General features: G+C 48.0%; 1 protein-coding gene across 2 annotated transcripts; it reads right to left on the bottom strand.

Moving 5' to 3' along the window:
- Positions 1–10,631: 10,631 nt before the first annotated feature.
- Stx4 (syntaxin 4) lies at positions 10,632–16,787 on the bottom strand. 2 transcript variants are annotated; one of them, XM_021166801.2, is made up of 11 exons: positions 16,508–16,787; positions 16,210–16,311; positions 16,031–16,130; positions 15,817–15,891; positions 14,933–15,003; positions 12,684–12,792; positions 12,536–12,612; positions 12,191–12,328; positions 11,130–11,240; positions 10,961–11,059; positions 10,655–10,877 (listed from the first exon to the last, which is right to left on the bottom strand). In XM_021166801.2, exons 1-10 carry the CDS (start codon positions 16,535–16,537, stop codon positions 10,976–10,978), a joined length of 897 nt encoding a protein of 298 aa, XP_021022460.1. In that variant the 5' UTR covers positions 16,538–16,787; the 3' UTR covers positions 10,655–10,877; positions 10,961–10,975. The 2 variants fall into 2 exon arrangements, with proteins under 2 accessions (XP_029335001.1, XP_021022460.1); XM_029479141.1 differs by lacking the exon at positions 10,961–11,059 and having other exon boundaries at positions 10,632–10,877; positions 16,508–16,599.
- Positions 16,788–18,249: the final 1,462 nt, after the last annotated feature.

The following is an 18,249-nucleotide window of genomic DNA, read 5'->3' as shown; positions in this document are numbered from 1 at the left end:
TGTAGACCAGGCTGGCCTTGAACTCAGAAATCCGCCTGCCTCTGCCTCCTGAGTGCTGGGATTAAAGGCGTGCGCCACCAATGCCCGGCTGAGAGAACTGATTCTTAAAAGTTGTCCTCCGACCTCCGACAAGTGATGTGGCACGAGCTTGTGCACACACACACACACACACACCCTAAGTGTCTAAAATGGAGGAGGGTCTTTAGAGCTGAGAGTATGTAGTTCGGTGCTAGAGCATTTGCTTATTATCATAAAGGAATAAAAGTTCCATGGGGACGGTGAGGGCACGGGCCTTTACACCAGCACTTGGGAGGCAGAAGCAGGTTGAACAGTGAGCTGGCTCTGGCCACCGAGGCTGACAACCTGAGTTTCATCACGGGAACCTACATGGTGGAAGGGGACAATTGACTGCAGAAAGTCATCCTCTTGGCCTTCCATGCACTCCTGAGCACACACACACATACACACACACACACACACTATTAAAACAATTGTCAAGTTTATAATTTACAAACTTGCTGCTTTTAATTTTTAATTTAATATACATGTGGGTTAGGTACATGTCAGTGTAGTGTTCACAGAGGGAGTTGGATCCCCTGGAACTGGAATCGCAAGCAATGTGAGCCGCCTGATGTGGCAGCAAGTGTTCCTAAGAGCCGAACCACTTCTCCTGCCGCCCCGCCATTGATGTGTTCTTTGAGCTATGTATGCTTTTATAGCTAGAAACCTTCGACATCAGACACCTGGCCCATGTTGAGTTAATTTCTGTGTATGGTTTGAAGCAGGAGGCTCAGCTACATTTCTTTGCCTATGGATTTCCTACGGTTCCAGATGCATCTGTCGAAAGGACTATTCTTTGTCCATTTCATTGTCTTGGCCTTCTTAAGAAAAATAAAGGAACTGTAAATATGAGAGGTTTTGTCTGGTTTCTAGCTGGGGATCAAACTCAAGGCCTGGCACATGCTAGGCAATGCTCTATATCTAAGCCACACCTTAAGCTTCATGTCTGTTATGCCAATACCACACTATTTTGATTATTGTAGGATTAAAATGTTTTATTTTTTTTTCTACAGATTTTGACTGCGTGCATGTCTGTGTACTCAGAAGAGGGTGTTAGAGCCCCTAGAACTGGAGTTATGGTTGGTTATGAATAATTGTGTGGGTGCTGGGAACTGAACCCTGGACCTCCGCAAGAGCAGCAAGTGCTCTTAAGTACCGAGCCGTTCTCCAGCCCCCTCATTCATATGGTTTTGTAGGAACTTAAAATCAAGACTTATGAGGCTTCCAGCTGTGTGTGTGTGTGTGTGTGTTTTGTTTCTCTCCCAATCGTTTAATTTCAAGATTTTTCCCCGTAGTCTTATAGTTCTATTTTATTTTACTTTATTTTAATTTAGTTTTAGTTTTTGAGACTGGTTTGAGAACTGCATGTTGGCCTAGAATTCAGCATGTAATCCTTGCTGGCCTCCAACCCTCCATTCTCCTGCCTCAGCCTTCTCAGTAGTGGAATTACAGATGTGTGGCACCACACTTTAACCCCATGTGAATTTTTGGATCAGGTTGCCAGATTTTGCTCCCAAGAAGTTTAAAAAGCTAGTTTAGGTTTTGGTGTGTGTACTGAATCAGTGTGTGGGAAATTGCCAACTTCACGATATTAACTTTTGACCTGTGAGCATGAGACACTTTAAGTTTAATTAGATATTTAATTTTTTAAAAGGATTTATTTTTAAATCAAGCAGTGGTGACACACAACTTTAATGCTAGCACTTGGGAGGCAGAGGCAGGTGAAATCTGTTCGAGGCCAGCCTGGTCTACAGAGTAAGTTTCAGGACAGCCAGGGCTACATAGAGAGACCATGTCTCAAAAAAAAAAATTATTGAACGTCCATGGGTCTTTTGCTGGGATGTATGTCTGTGCATCACGTGCATGAAATGCCCAAAAGAAGGTGTTGGAGTCCCTGAAACTGGAATGAAGAGACAGGCATGAGCTGCCATTCGGGAGCTGGAAATGAAGCCTGGGTCCTCTGGGAAAGCAGCCAGCTCTTAACCTCGGATCCCTCTATCCAGCCCCACCTAGATTTTTAATTCCTTTAAACAATATTTTTTTCATCATATCTATAAATCTTTTTGTTTCAGGGTTTCTCTGTGTAGCCCTGGCTGTCCTGGAACTCTGTCTGTAGACCAGGCTGGCCTCAAACTCACAGAGAGCCTCCTGACTCTGCCTCCCGAGTGCTGGGATCAAAGGCGTGCGCCACCACGCCTGGTTTATCAGTAACTCTTACACTCCTGTCAAATTTATATCAAATATTTTTTCTGTTGCTATTAGAAATAAATTGTTGGGATGGAGAGATGGCTCAGCAGTTAAGAGCACTGACTGTTCTTCCAAAGGTCCTGAGTTCAATTCCCAGCAACCACATGGTGGCTCACAACCATCTGTAATGGGATCAAATGTCCTCTTCTGGTGTGTCTGAAGACAGCAACAGTGTACTCAGATACATGAAATAAATAAACTTCCTGTTTAAAAAAAAAGAAAAATAAATTGTTCTCTTTTTAACTTCATTACATTTAGTTTCTTTTGAGACAGGGTCTCTAGTATATTGTTGGCTGGCCTCAAACTCACTCTGTAGCCATGGCTAGCCTTGGGACTTCTTATCCTTCTTCTTCTCACGATTCAGAATTCCAGGCAAGCCACTGTCCCAGACTTGGATTGCACCTCCTTATTGATAAGAAACACAGTCATGATACAATGTAGAAATTCCCTTTCATTCCCACTGTGCTAAACATTTTTTGAAAAAGAGGTTTCATGGGGTCAGGTTGGCTTGGAATTTAATTTAGTACACAGCCAAGCATGACCTTGAATGTCTGACCCTCCTGCCTCCACCTCCCAAGTGCTGGAATTCAGGCCACCGACTAAGCTACAGCTGACAGTTCTACTATGTTAAGTTTTTTAATAGGAAAGCAAGTTTTATTTTGTCAAACTCATTTTCTTTGTCTACTGAGATTATTCTATGGCTTTTGTTTTTTTTATTCTACCAATAATCTGCATTATTTGACCTCCGATAGTAAACCAACCCTGTACTCCTGGGAAAAGCCCCACAGGGTGGCATAGTCTGGTCCTTTCTAACATGGTAGTGGATTGAGTTGGATTTGCTAACGTTCTGTTGGACTTCTGTGACTTATTCTTTTTTTTTAATATTTATTCATTTATTCATTTTCGTTCAAAGCCTGCCTGGTCTATAGAGTGAGTTCTAGGATGGCCAGGACCACACAGAGAAACCCTGTCTGAAAACAAACAAAATCACATTTATTTATTTTATGTGCAAGCGTTTTGTCTGCATGTGTGCCTGTACCATATGCAGAGGTCAGAAGAGGGCACAGGATACCCAGGAACTGATTTATAGATGTTTGTGAGCCACCATGTGGGTGCTGGGAAATTAGCCCAAGTCCTCCAAGAGCAGCAACAAAGTATTATTAACTTCTGAGCCATATCTCTAGCCTAAGATTTTTGGTTTCTTTTTTTTTTTTTTAAAGATTTATTTATTATATGTAAGTACACTGTAGCTGTCTTCAGACACTCCAGAAGAGGGCGCCAGATCTCATTACGGATGGTTGTGAGCCACCATGTGGTTGCTGGGATTTGAACTCTGGACCTTCGGAAGAGCAGTCGGGTGCTCTTACCCACTGAGCCATCTCACCAGCCCAGATTTTTGGTTTCTTGAGACCAGCATTTTGTGTGTCCTAAGTAGGCCTCATACTAGCTATGTAGCCAAGGATGACTTTCGACTTCTAATCCGCCTGTTGGCACTTCCTGAATGCTGTGATAAATGCACCTTGCGGTATCCACTGGGCCAAGCCCAGGGCTTTGTGCATGCTCCCCAAGTCCTCTACAGCTGAGCCACCTTCCCAGCCCCCTTCATAAGAACATTGGTCTGCCATTTCTCTCTGATATCTTTGTCTAGTTTTATTTTCAGAGTAATGTCTATAAACCTTTTTATTGTTGTTTTAATTTTTGAAATAGGGTTTCTCTATGTAGTCGTAGTCCTAGTTATCCTGGAACCCACTATGTAGACCAGGCTGATCTCAAATGCCTCTGCCTCCTCAGTCCTGGAATTGAAGGCATGGCCCATCATACCTGCAGTAATGTCTAAAGGTCTTGATCTCTGTCGTCCCTCACTAGTTGTCTCTTAATTTCTCTTAACTCCTAGGCTCTGGTGCTAGGACAATAGCTGGCGTCAGCTTTCCATTGGTGGACTGTGGTCATCAACCCCTCACACACACCCCTACACACACACGCACACGCACACGCACACACACACACACACACACACACACACACACACACACACACATGGTAAACAGGCTCATCCTGGATTCAGTTACCAGGAGAAAAGGAAAGAGGAGGGAGAGGGGACGGGGGAGGGAAGGAGGGGAGAAGGGAAGAAACAAGAAGGCCAGGGTGTGTGCACACCTGTGGCCTCAGCATTTGGAAGACTGAGGCAGGAGTTTCAGGGCCAGCACAGAAAGGGGGGTCTGACTTCCTGGGGGGAGGAGAGTGCTGAAGAACAAGGCTAAGGCTGAAGTAGAGGAAGCAGCTTGTGTGAAGCCCAGTCAGTTCTGGACTGCCAACAGAGCCCATTAGAACCAGAAGCCTCTCAGCCTTAGAGTCGGTCTTCTTGTTTACCTCCTCGGCTGTCTCCATCTCCCACCTATCCCCACCAAGCCAGCTCCAGCCACAACAGCCTGATGGTGCATGTGCACATCTGTGCACACACGTGTGCAAGCCAGAAGTCAGTATCAGGTGTTTTCCTCAGTCAATTCTTTTCCTTATTGTTTTATTGTTTGTTTCTTGATTTGTTTTGTTATTGTTTCTGGGTGGGTTTTTTTTTCATTAATTTATTTGTTTATTCACTTAAAACTTGATCACAGCCCCCCCCCCATAGTCTTTTGTTTTATTTTGTTTTGTTTTGTTTTGTTTTTTGAGACAGGGTTTCTCTGTGTATCCCTGGCTGTCCTGGAACTCACTCTGTAGACGAGGCTGGCCTCGAACTCAGAAGTCCACCTGCCTCTGCCTTCTGAGTGCTGGGATTAAAGGCGTGTGCCACCATGCCCGGCTTATTTGTCTCTTTTAAATAGCTAAACAAGGGTCTCACTATGTTGTCCTGGCTAGCCTGGAACCTATGTAGACCAGGCTAGCCTCAGACTCAGAGAGATCTGCCTGCCTCTGCCTCCCACAAGCTGGGAGTTGGGGTGTACATCACAATTCAGGCCTCTTTCTTCTTTAGACAGTTTTGATATATAGCCCAGGCTGAAATAAAACTCTCAATCTTTTTGACTTAGCCTCCCTCACTTCCAAAAAAGTAAGAGCTTTCTGTCATCCTCTTTTTCATAATAATGCCTATTGCAGTTTTAGAATATCTTAACAATGTATTCACTTGGCTTCCCCACGAACAGATACTGTATATAAAAGCAGAGCCTCACCTTTATTTCTCTTTCTCTTCCCTAGGCACCCACAACAATGTCTGGAACATAAATCTTGCTCAACAAATATTTTTCGAATAAATTACTTCCAGAGGTCCTGAGTTCAATTCTCAGCAACCACATGGTGGCTCACAATCATCTGTAATTGGGTCCGATGCCCCCTCTGGTGTGTCTGAAACAGCTACAGTGTACTCACATAATTAAACAAATATATATATACACACACACATACATACACATACAAAAATATTTTTTAAAAATTACTAAGTTTAATTAACCATGGAATAAGAAGACAGGCCCGGCCATGTTCATACCCTCATCACTAACATTAATTTACATGGCAAAAGCCTGGGAAGACATAATTTACAGACTCAGGTGAGGAGAATCTGCCTTACAGCACAAATGTCACCTGTGGACCTGTGCAACTAAAGACAGGCTGGAAATGTAGCTTGATGGCTGAGTGGGTCCTAAGCAATCATAAAGGAATTTAGTTATGTTTGTTTGTTTGTTTGTTTGTTTGTTTGTTTGTTTGAGACAGGCTTTCTTTGTGTAGACCTGGATGTCCTGGAACTCACTCTGTAGACCAGGCTAACCTTGAATTCAGAAATCCATCTGCCTCTGCCTCCAAGTGCTGGGACTAAAGGCGTGCGCCACCACTGCCCGTCCCTACAAAGGTGGTCACAGTAGAGGGACACAGAGGTCACTGCTAGACAGTGGTGCAGACCGTTGTGCCCTCAGTGGAGAGTGAGCCCACGAGCCAAGGAACACAGTAACTAATAGACCTAAAAGAAGAGCAGGAGCTGTATCTCAGCCGCCAGTAGGAAGCAGGTCTGCTCACACTTGGCCTTGCTGAGCGACAGCGGCTTTGGTGTGGTCACCTCCGGAATTGTGAGAGGATAACTGTGGTGGTGCGCCACATCGGTAACAGAAGACCAGGCAAGCATGAAACACATGCTTGCAATTCCAGCACCAAGGAGGCCAAGCCAAGAGAACTAGCATAAGTTTCAGGCCAGCCTGGGCTACACAGTGAGTTCAAGACTAGCCTGGGCTGGGGTTAGAGAGATGGCTAGGCGGTTAAGAGCACTTGCAGAAGACCTAGGTTTGGTTCCTAGCACCCACATGGGGACTCATCGTAACGCATCTCAGGAGACCCACAGCTTCTGATCTCCATCAGCATGGTGTACATCCACTCATGCAGGCAAAGCACTCATGCACATAAAATAAAATTTAAAATCTAAAACTAAACTAGCCTGAGCTTTATATAGAGTGAAACCCAGTCTCAAGAAGCAGAGACACAGACACACACACAGTAGAAAACAAATACAACTGGGGGGTGGTGGTGTAGTATCTGTGTTGCCTGCAACTGCGATGGCCACTAGTTTGCCAATATCAATTCTCCCCTCAGTTCAGAGTCATAGGACAAAAAGCTTCAGCCTCAGTTGGCCATGGCAGAACCTTCAGGCAATCCCTTAACTCAAGAGGCTTACTCAGAGCATTGGGAGTTCAAGACCAGCCTGGTATACAGCCAGCCTCAAGCTAAGAAACAATTACAACTGCAGTCCCAGCTCCCATGGGAGGCTGAGGGAGAAGAGGTGCCAAGAATTCAAAGTAACCCTGGGTTACAGAGTGAGACCCAAAGCCAAAACAACAAAACCGGGGAACTGTTACCTGGGCAGTAACGATGTTCTTTCTCTGCAACAATTGTAGCTATTTCTGGTGATGTGATTTATAGTCTAAGAAGATTAGAACAAAGATCACCTTTTAAGACTTTAGCTGCCAGCTGAGTTCGAGACCAGCCGGGTCTACAAAGTGAGTTCCAGGACAGCCAGGGCTACACAGAGAAACCCTGTCTCGAAAAACCTAAAAAAAAAAAAAAAAAAAAGAAAAGAAAAGAAGACTTGAGCTGTCTTCGGAGGAAGGACAAACTGTTCCCTTACAAGGGTAGGGCTGTAGATGGCAGAGGGCCATCTTGAGAGTAGTTTTCTAGATGAGGGTAGAGTCCTCCAGAGAAGGAACAATATAAAAAACAAAAACAACAGCAACAAAACCCACCCCTGGGTCTCTCAACTTCATTCAACTAACTTGGACTTTTAGGGTTTAGTCAGGAACTCACCAGGAACTCATGGTGATCCTCTGCCTCCGTCTCCTGAGTGCTAAGATTTCAAGCACAGCACCATACCCAGAAAACGGTAGCTCTTTACCTATTAGGTTCTCCTCAGTCCCGTGGGACAACTGTGACACCCACAATTCGTCATGGAAATGCTTCCTCTCTAGCTGTGACTTCAGGCAGCCTGTCTCCTGACATCTCTGGAGAACTGACTGTCAGTCCCTCTCTTCTCCAGGTCACCTTGACTGACTGAACGGCTTTGTTGGGAGACACTAATGAAGGCTTTTTACAAAAGGCACGGATTGTACACTTGATGTGGCTTCGTCACAAAAATGACTAGTAATAGTTTAAGTGTTAGGATATGTGTATATGGTATGCGCATATGCATGTTCATATCTGTGCGAGTGAACACAGAGGTCAGAGGACAAGTGCTTTCCCCCTTAAGAAGGTGTCTTGTTAGGCAGGCTAGCTGGCCCCAGGCTCTTGGGGACTCGACTGTCTCCACCAGAAGCCTCCAGGGATGACAAGCATCTGTCATATCTGCCTCTTGTGACTTCTAAGGATCTGATCTTGTTCTCAGATTAACAGGAAGTAATCTGCCTGGTCACTGGATTTTTTTGCTTAAAGCCCTTCTCAGCCATATTTACCCGCAACCCCCTTGAGATCATGTCTCATGTTAGCCAGGCTAGCCTCAAGCCAAAGATGACCTTAAACTGGTCCTCCAGCCCCAGGTCTGCTCTGCCACACCCCCACCCCTTTATATGTTTGTTTATTGATACAGTCTTGAAGGAAAGCCCTGCCTTGCCCTCTGGTTTTGTTATGTAACTCACACTGGCCTTAAAGTCACAGGGACCCCTCTGACTCAGCCTCCCGAGTTCTGGGGTTACAGGCATACATCTTCATAAGTGACTATAAATAATGGCTCAGTGGACAACGGTGCTTGCCTCCATGCCTGGCGACTTGAGCTCAATGGGGTCCCACCCCGTGGAAGGAGAGAACTATAGTCGTTTGAGTCATTCTCTGACCTCCACACATGTGTACACAAGCAAATAAAACAATACACTTTAGAGACAGACATTGCTGCACGGATGTCGATGTCCAACATCTGTATCAGGTCAGTTGGTGTCTTGTGTTTTATTTTGAAGGCAGTGTAAGAAAGTGGACAAAGGTGGCTGACAGGCCAAGACTGCTGGAAATGGAGGCCTTGGAGAGAAAAAGAGATGGAAAACAGGGAAGCCCAGAGTCACCAGAGCCAAATACATGCAGTGTTCAGCCAAGATGCCCCTGGTTCCCAGGTGCCCCACCCAGCTTGGTCAGCTAGTTAGCATCTGCCCATCCCAGGGGATAAAGCCTCTTCCCTGACTCACTCCCACTACCGTTCCCCACAAACCCAAAGTCTTTCACTTTTGTCTGTCCATTTGAAGATTCCCCTTGTCTGTCCATCTATCTGTCTGCCTGTCTGTCTCCAGGGTTTCTCTGTGTAGCCCTAGAATTAACTCTGTAGACCAGGCTGCCCTGAACTCACAGTGATCCTCCTGCTCTGCCTCAAGTGCTGGGGTTGAAGGCAAGCACCACACCCGTCGTTACTTTGCCTTAGCAGTAGAGATTCTACTACATTTTTGGGTGTGTCTGGGGACTCCATGTGACACCCAGCACATATCCACTTCCTAAAATGAGCCACTTTATGCTGAGGGAGGAAAAAAACCTAGGCTCTCTGACCAGTTGTTTCCTAGTTAATGTCTATATATACATCCTATATATAGACAGCAAGAGGCATGTAATCTCCCCTGGCCAGATGAAGCAGGCAGGAAGGAGTCCCTCCTGAAATAGCCTGGAAGTGCAGTAGCCTGACACATCTAGCCCTTTCAAGACTGTGGAGTATCATGGGATTGAAAGTAGATGGAGAGCCTTGGAGACCGAAGCCAAAGACCACTGACTAACCAAGCCTGGGCCAGGGACAGCTTACTTCTGAGCCATGTGGCCACAGTAAAAAGCTATATCCTTCTCTGGAAACTAGGCATCTGTACTAGAAGCCATTCAAACTTCATAAGCAGGGCCCAGCAGGATGGTTCAGCAGGTATGAGCACTTGCCACACCAACCTCTCAGCCCAAGCCTGACTCTGGTAGCCACAGTAGAAGAAGATAACCTATGCCCTAAAGTTGACCTCTGCATGCATGTATATCTGTACACACACACACAGTTTCTACATGTAGTCCTGTTGTCCTGGAGGTTACTATATATACCAGGCTGGCCTTGAACTCACAAAGATTCACCCACTGCCTCCAGAGTGTTAGGATTAAAGGTGCACTACCATGCCAGGCTACTCAATCATTTCTCCCTCCATCCACCCTCAAGACAAGTCTTTCTATGTAGCCCTGAATGGCCTGGAATATGCTATGTAGATTAGGCAGGGTCTTGAAACAGAATCAGAGCCTATAGCTCATGTGCCTTGTGAAAAACCAGGTTCCAGGCTCCTCTGTCTGCCTCCACTGGATAATTCCTATAAACCAGGCAGCCACTGCAGGGTGATGGGTCTCTAAGAACTCCTCTTAACAAAAGGCAGTGCTCATCTCTGGTCATGGGACCTGGCCAGCTGGTTCCTCTGCTAGGCAACTTCTTATGCTGCCTGTCTCCATTACATTTTAACATTCCACCTAAACACTGTCCGTACTGAGAACTGTTCTTCCTGTCTGCTGAAGTGTTTCTCAAGATGTCTCTTCCTCTTGGTGTCAGGAATGCCCCATGTATCTCTCACATACACACCTTACCCAGGTCCCAGCCCTGGGCTAGGCAGCTCTCAATTCAGGGATACACAGTCCCAGCTGTGAGTGCTGCCTCTCCCTGGCCTACCTCGCCCACCCTTGGATGCTCTTCTAGAAAAGTCTGACCTGAGCCTGTCTAGACCAGAGTTGGCTATATATACATCCTATATATAGACAGCAAGAGGCATGTAATCTCCCATGGCCAGGCGGAAGGAGAATGGATACTTGAGGCCTGGGCCAGCCTTTCCAAACACACAGCACAGCTGGCTCCAAGCTTCTTCTTATTCTTTTTTTTTTTTTTTTTTTTTTAAATTTTTTTACAAAACCATGTATCCCGGACAAACAGGACATTGAAAACTGTCTCGCAGGCATTGTGGCCTGAAGGGGAGGACTCCAGGGGAGGACTCCATGAATGAGCAGCTGCCAACCCAGGATGAGCCGCAGGCCCTCTGCACAAGGGCCAGTGTGCGGACGGGTTCAGTTGGAGGCCTGCCCCACCTCCACAAAAGCTGGGTCTCTGTCTCTCCCAGTGCCTGCAAGGGAAGGAGAAAGAAATAGGTCTGACAGGAGGCGGGGAGGCTGCTGCCAGGGATGGGGCAGGCCCGCCATTTCTCACCAAGAACATGTGACATTATCCAACGGTTATGGTGATGCCAATGATGACAGCCAAGATGAGAACAGTGACAGAGACACAGATGGCAATCATGACTTTTTTCTGTGGGAGAGGAAGGGTCACGGACAGTCACTCTGGAGTGCCCAAGGCCGTGGCTGGAGCCCAGGCTTACCTTCCTGGCCTTCTTCTGATTCTCTAGGGCTATCTTGACGTGCTCTTGCCCACGTTCCACGTAGTCGGCTGAGCTCAGGATGTTCTTCTCGATGCGGTTGATCATCTCCCCCTGCCCAGAGACACGAGATAGATAGATTGATCATCTCCCCCTGCTCAGAGACACGAGGTGGTTCAGAGAGGGAGGGCTGACCAGGCATCGATGGGAGAACAGTTACTTGTCCAGCCCAGTCCAATCTAACCAAGACACTCGATGGAAACACAAGGTTTCTCTGTGCAGCTCTGGCTGTCCTGGAACTCTACCTGTAGACCAGGTTAGCCTAGAACTCAAGAGATTCACCTGCCTCTGCATCCCATGTGCTGGAATTAAAGGCTTGCGCCACCACTACTGCCTGGCTAATCAAGACATTATCAGCAGAAAAAAAAGATACACTAACAAAGCTAAGGCAGGACCAGAGCTGTTCACAGTAAGGCTTTCAGGCCCCACCCCGTCAGGTTGTTCTTTCTCTCTGTTCCATTGTCCTACATTTGCAGTGGATGCCTGCAGCCACAGCCTCATAGGACTAGTACCTTCCCCATAGATAGTAAACTTGTCTGAAGTTGCCCATTCTTCTAGGCCAGTCTCCATCCCTCTCCCTGCCTGCTCCTGGCACTACCAGCTTAGGTCCTGGTGCTCCCAGTAGATGAGTGATTTCCCATGACTACAGCTGCAGAAGAGAACGGTTGCAGCACTGTGGAGTTCATCTCAGAAGGTCAGGACAGGGCCATTCTAACCTAGGAGAGACCAGGAAGTTGACCCTCTAGGGCCCACTTTCCTATGAGCTCTAACAGCATTAGAGGGCTTCTGTCATAGGAAAAGAAGCCATGACTAAGGCCATGCCTAGGTGAGGTGCACGCTGGTGGCTCAGGAGGGATGCCACTGAGGCAGCTGTGAGGAGAATTTGGTTAAGGATGAAAGTAGAGGCCACCTGGAAGCATGCCCAAGCTTGGAAGAGCAGACAAGTCCAGGAGAGCGTCTCCAGGTCAAGGCCTGGAGGTTGCACAGGGCTTCTGGGCACGCACCTGCATCTCCACCTCCGTAGCTAGAAAAGTAAAGATCTCATGGAGCTCTCGGATACTGCGCTCCAGCTGCTGGATCTCACTGTGCCGCGCAGAGATCTCATTCAGGGCCTGCCGAGTCACCTGCGTGTCCTTCAGGATCTGGGGAGACAGGCAGGAACTGGAGACGTCACAGGGACACCAGCACCTGGTTCTCAACAGTTTACCCGCGCTCCTCAAACAGCCCTCGAACCTGTGGTCCCAGCATTCTAGTCCATTCCTGACTGGGCCTTGGCCTGCCTTCCACACAAAGAAACCAGGACCCAGTGATGGAACGCCCACAGAGGAAGGATAGCTATGGCCACTCACATTAGACACAAACACCTCACTCTGCCCACTGTCCAGCATCTGCTCCAGCTCCTCGTCAGACACCATTCCAGCATTGGCTGTAACAGGAAAGGCCAGTTCAGAGCTGATCAGAGGCCCCAAGCCCCGAGGACAAGGTACCCCAACTCACTGATCTTCAGCTGCCTCCGGATCCGCTCCACATTCTTCTCTCGGTATTCGGACTGCATTGAGTTGCACTTGTTGATGAGCTCGACAAATTGCTGGGACAGGACTCCGTGCTAAGAACAGAAAGCCTAGCTGGGCGTCAGCAGGAACTGCCAGGAGGCTGGGGCCATAACTACCTTGTGATCCTGGCAGACCCCCTCACTCCTCAGAAAGAAAGCCAAAGGTCTTATCAGGACCCCCATCACACCTGTCACTGCCTCTTCCTCCCCACACCTCACCATCTCCTTCCTTCTCCTTCCTCCCCAGTGGTTTCTCCCTAACATGCTGGTCTCTGCCTTGGTGCACTGCTCCTTCTGCCTAGAAGGTTTTTTCTCAAGCACCCTTAAGTCTTCAACCATTTATTTTTTCCATATTTGTATTGTTTTGTGTGTATTTTAGGGTATTTTACCTACATGATCATCAGTACATCACACGTGCCTGGTGACTGTGGAAGGTATCAGACCCCCCAAACTGGAGTTATAGAAGGCTGTGAGCCACCATGTCGGGGCTGAGAATTGAACCCAGGTCCCTGAAGAGTAGCCAGTGCTCTTAACTGCTAAGCCATGTTTTGAGACATGGGCTTCATATAGCTCACACTGGTCTTGAACTCCTGATCTTCTTTCTCTACCTTTCAAGCATTGGGGTTACAGGTGTGCACCAAGTCTGGCTCTCACAATTTTTGAGATTTTAATTGTGACCTTATTTATTAATTTTTATTACTGTTATCTGGTTTGAGACTGTGTCCCATATAGCCCACGCTGGCCTGCTAGCATCACTGGTGTACACCAACAGAGCACTGTCTTTTGTGGTGGTGGACAACTGACCAGAGCCCCGCGTGTGCTAGACAAGCACTCTAGCAATACCCCCAGCCCTTACTGATTTTCTAAATTTATTTGTGGTAGGATGGGACATTGCAGATGGCTGAGCTTATAAACAGACTACTGTGCAAGCTTGAAAACCCACAGCCAGTGTTCCTAGAACCCATTCAAAGCCAGATGTGGGGATGCGTGCGGTTCTGTGATCCCAGCATGTCTAAGGTGAGCCAGGAAGCAGAGGCAAGAGGGTCACAGTACAGAGCAGCCACAGACAGACCCAACCTGGGCAAGAGGAAAGGTGAAAACTCATCACTTTGACCTCAACATGAGCACTGTGGTGTGCACGTGCACTCATTCATACACGTTCACAGAAAACCTACAGCTTTCTTTATCACTGTCAAGTGAAAACAGGGTCTCAAGCATGCTCAGCACACATCCTACCACAGTTCACCCCCTCCCCATTGTTTAAATTGCATGCCTTCACTCCGTCAGTACGTTCTCTCATTTTATGCTGTTTTATCTCTTAATACTCATTAGATTATGAAATGATGTAAGCCCAGTGTGGTGTCCTATGCCTTTAATCCTAGCACTGGGGAGACAGATACAAGTAGATCTGAGTTTGAGGGCAGCCTTACCTATGTAGTGAGCTCCTAGGCCAGCGAGAGCTGGTTAGTGAGACCCTGTCTCAGTAAGTAAAAATGAAAATAATTTACTTATTTGGTGACTGTCTGGCCCTATAGGACCTAAGTCTCAAGGGTAGAATGCTTAGTTCAGAGGGCGCACAGGCACTCAGTGTGCATGTGTTGAAGGCTCGGTGAATGTCAGTGTTGCCGTGTAGACTGCAGGTTTGCTCCTGTACCTCGATATCACCGTGCCACTACCATAGTGCAACAGGGTCCTCTCACATCCTTCATTCTGCCACTCTTTCATCTCTTGAACTCTATCTATGGGGCCAAGGATGTCCTCTGGAAGGAAGAGCAGCCACTGCTCCTAACCTTGGTGCCGTCCTTCCAACCCTGCTTGTTTTTATTTCTGGTTCTTCTTCCCTTGAGTAGAATGATAAGGCACTAAGTCCTACATGAGAAATGTCTTTGTCCCCAGTTCAGTCCACACTCCCCATCTCAGGCTTGGGAAAGTGTGTGTCTCAAGCCAGGCCTAAGTCATGACTGACACAGCAAATTCTCTTTGACTGGAGGAGGCAGGGGGTTCTAATGGATTCAGCATTTGGAGATTTGGATTCTCTGCCTGCACCCAGTTCTTCCTCTCTTGAGCATAAGCTTTTTATATGGGAAAGCATCAGGACAGAGACCCTAGAATCAAGGGCCTCTAAGTCACCCACCATTCAGGAACCTAAGAAACACTGAACGAAATTCCTTGATCCTAGGAAAGCACAACCCACCTGGGTTTTCTTCATCCTTGTGTTGACTGAGTTGTAATTCTCATCAGCTTCCTCCTTCTGGGGCTCTATGGCTGTGGGAAAGACACAAGAATGGATGGAAAGAGGGGTTCCTCCTGAGACTTACAAACATTGTTTGGGAGACCAGCTGCATTCTGTTGGAGGTTAGCCTGATCTACATATTGAGCATACACAAACCCATTAATAAAAGTGTAAGCCATATAATAAAATATTTTAAGTGAATTTTAAAAAAGTGATGGTAGACCAGAACACAGGGCCCCATCTACAATCCAGCTACATAGTAAGGAGTTTCTTGTCTTCTAACATTTTTATTACATAGTGACTATGAACAGGAATGCCTTCTGGTAGTAATGCATAATGTTGGAGGAGGAGAAAAAAGAAGGAGCGAGCTTTTAATTTAATCTCAGCACTCAAGAGGCAGAGAAAGATGGATCTCCATGCATTTGAGGCCAGCCTGGTCTATATAGGAGGAAGAGGTGGAGGAGTAGGTGAGAAGAGAGAAAGGAGAGGAGAAGGGGGCGAATTCTGAATTTCTGAGATATGTTTTTCTTTGAATTACATCAGTGGGTTCCCACAAGTGTGGGGGAACCTCTCATCTGCTTGCCCAAAGAATACACACTGGCCTGAAAGGATGACAGCAGTAAGTAATTTTGAATTTAAACTTAAAAATAATAATAAAGGAATCTGAGAGGCCATAATGTGTTCAATAAAGTACCATCGCTTTGATGCCATGGGACAGAGATCCTAGATCCAAGTCTGCTGTGTGACCTGGATCTATCACTTGACTGTATACAACAACTAGATATACCAGCAACAGAGCTGAATCAAAGGGAAAGATATGGCTGAGTCCCTTGAAGTTCATTCACCTTTTAGCTGCGCCCGGACCTCTCTCCCCAGCTGTTTGATCTCCTCTCGCAGGTTCTGCAGGCCCTGCTTCATGCCTAAACGAGAAAGCCAACACTTCCAAATCACAGCCTCTACCGCAAACCAAAACCAAACCCACCCTGGCCATCACCTGAATAAAACTACATCCCCCATAGTCCACCGGGCTGGCGTGCGTGAGCCCTAGGTTTCGCTTACTCTCCTCGGGAAGAGGCGTGGCCAGGATGGTGACCTGCTGTTTCTCCAACTCCCGGACTTTACTCTCCAGTTTGGCCATAGTCTGCCGAATTGTCTGCACCTAGGAAGGATCACCAAGAGGGCTGAAGACTTAAGTGTCACTCTAGTCCGCCCTACTCCTCGGTTCTCCTGACCCTTACCTTCTGGAAGAACTCGTCGTCCGGGCTGCCCAGCCGGGCAGCACCTGAGTGCACCACCAGCGCGACTCGAACCTCATCTTCATCGTCTGAGATGTTATCCCCCTGCCAGGGCCGGAGTCATTGGCGCCACTTGCTCGCTGCGGTTCTCGTCCCGCAGGAACCATGGGCTTCCGGGATTTTCCTTCCTGGCCATCAGCCACCCGTCCCGGACCCAAAACCAAGAGTTCCTCACTCCACCGCGCCCGCCCGGCCCCGCTTCTCTTCACTCCAGGGTGTCCTCACCATCCCGGTTTCTCACCTGCCTCAACTCGTGGGTCCTGTCGCGCATGGTGGCCGGAGTGCCCTGGACCCGAGCCCAAAGGGCCTCAAGGTTCTAAATTTGGAAGTCCTGCACCTCTCTCACACTTGACACCCCCTCCCCTCACCCAGCGAACTCCAGTACCCCCAGGAGCCGCCAAAGGCCCCACCCCTTTCACCATCCACAGTCGTGGGGAAGAACCCGACCATAGGACCCCCAAAGTTCTACAGGTTGGAATTCCCTTCTCTTCCCCCCATCCTGCTCCCGCAGCTGCAGCCCCGCCCCTCGGGGGATGACTCCGAGCATGCGCGCGAGGGCTCGGCTCGTCCTCGCTAGAGGGAAAGGCGGAGGTCGGAAGCAGTGGCAGCCGAACGGAAGCGAGGCTGCCGGAGTCCAGAGCCCGCCCCGCTTGCCCCCCCACTACCGGAACATCTCATATTGGAGCCGAGATCTAGTTGCCCAAAGGGTTGGGAATGCGTCATTTGCACGCAGTCTGAGAGCCTCGTATCTCACATCACCCCATGGCGCCCCCTCATCACGTGACAGGCCGGGCCCAGCTCCGCGGGCTGCACGCCCGACCGCCAGTCACGTGTTCCGGCCTGTCAGCGACGTCCCCGACACCCCAGCGTCTGAGCTGCCCCAACAGCTTCTTCGAGGTGGGGAAGGGTACACTGCCTACTCTCAGCCACCTACTAAGGATAGTCTGTAGAATTCACTTTTTTGTTGTTTTAATTTTGGGTCCTCGGGCGTGGGCAAAGTGAAGACTTGCATTTGGGGCTGTCAGTATCATGAGACCTTGAAAATCAGGAAATAATAAGACCCGAGCCTCCAGCGTCAGGGAATTGCAGGGTTTTGTAGGCAGAGAATCTGGGGGTGGGAAGTGACCTCAGCCAAGGTGGCGCTCCCCCCGCTGCTCCCCCTGCGTCCTGCTGGCACAGCCTCTGACAGGTGGGCGGCCTATGCCCCGACTGAGCATTGCAGTCCCGCTGAGCTCGCTACCTTCTGAGCAGCACGATGATTCCAGAGCAGCTCAGACTGAGAAAAATGTACTGTTACCTCCGCAGCCCTGCCTTACAGCTGACGTCTCAGCATGACTTGCTTTTCTTTAACGGAACCCCCAACACCAAGTTCGGTAGCTGCCACATAGCAGGCCCGCATAGAAGATTTGATCCGAATAGTAGCCTTTCCTGTATCTGAAACTAAAACCCGTGGCTTCCTGATCTTCTTTACGCTTCTCTCACGGTGCCATTTACCCAGATTTTTGTTTGTTTGTTTGTTTTTGTTTTGTTTTGTTTTGTTTCGAGACAGGGTTTCTCTGTATAGCCCTGGCTGTCCTGGAACTCACTTTGTAGACCAGGCTGGCGCTGAACTCAGAGATCCGCCTGCCTCTGCCTCTGCCTCCCGAGTGCTGGGATTAAAGGAGTGTACCACCACTGCCCGGCTTCATTTCCCCAGCTTTGACCCTCCGGAAATACATTCACTTGATATATTTATTGGACACATACATACTAGGGAATAGATACTGTTTTAGGGGCTAGCGACATATCAAGGACCAACAGACCAAAGTCCCATGCCCTTGTGGAACTTCTATTGTATAGAAGCTCGCCCCCCCCACCCCCCCGCACCCCACAAAGTCCCTCAGCAGGTGTCAGAAATTTTCAAAAGGATAATGTTAGGACTACTGCAGTAGGAGCCTGTAGAAGGGTAAGGTTCCTTTCTAGGCTTTTTTTTTTTTTTTTTTT

This window comes from Mus caroli, chromosome 7, assembly GCF_900094665.2.
Source record: "Mus caroli chromosome 7, CAROLI_EIJ_v1.1, whole genome shotgun sequence".
Taxonomy (NCBI): Eukaryota; Metazoa; Chordata; class Mammalia; order Rodentia; family Muridae; genus Mus; species Mus caroli.
This window is presented reverse-complemented; position numbering and strand designations above follow the sequence as displayed.

What these genes read in the sequence shown, in the direction of transcription:
- Stx4 (XM_029479141.1), bottom strand. Translation starts at nt 16,537, where the DNA reads ATGCGCGACAGGACCCACGAGTTGAGGCAG. An exon ending in CTACGGAGGTGGAGATGCAG is followed by an intron (nt 11,241 to 12,190) that starts GTGCGTGCCCAG and finishes GTCTCTGGGCAG; the next exon opens with GGGGAGATGATCAACCGCAT. An exon ending in ATCAGAAGAAGGCCAGGAAG is followed by an intron (nt 10,878 to 11,129) that starts GTAAGCCTGGGC and finishes CTTCCCTTGCAG; the next exon opens with GCACTGGGAGAGACAGAGAC.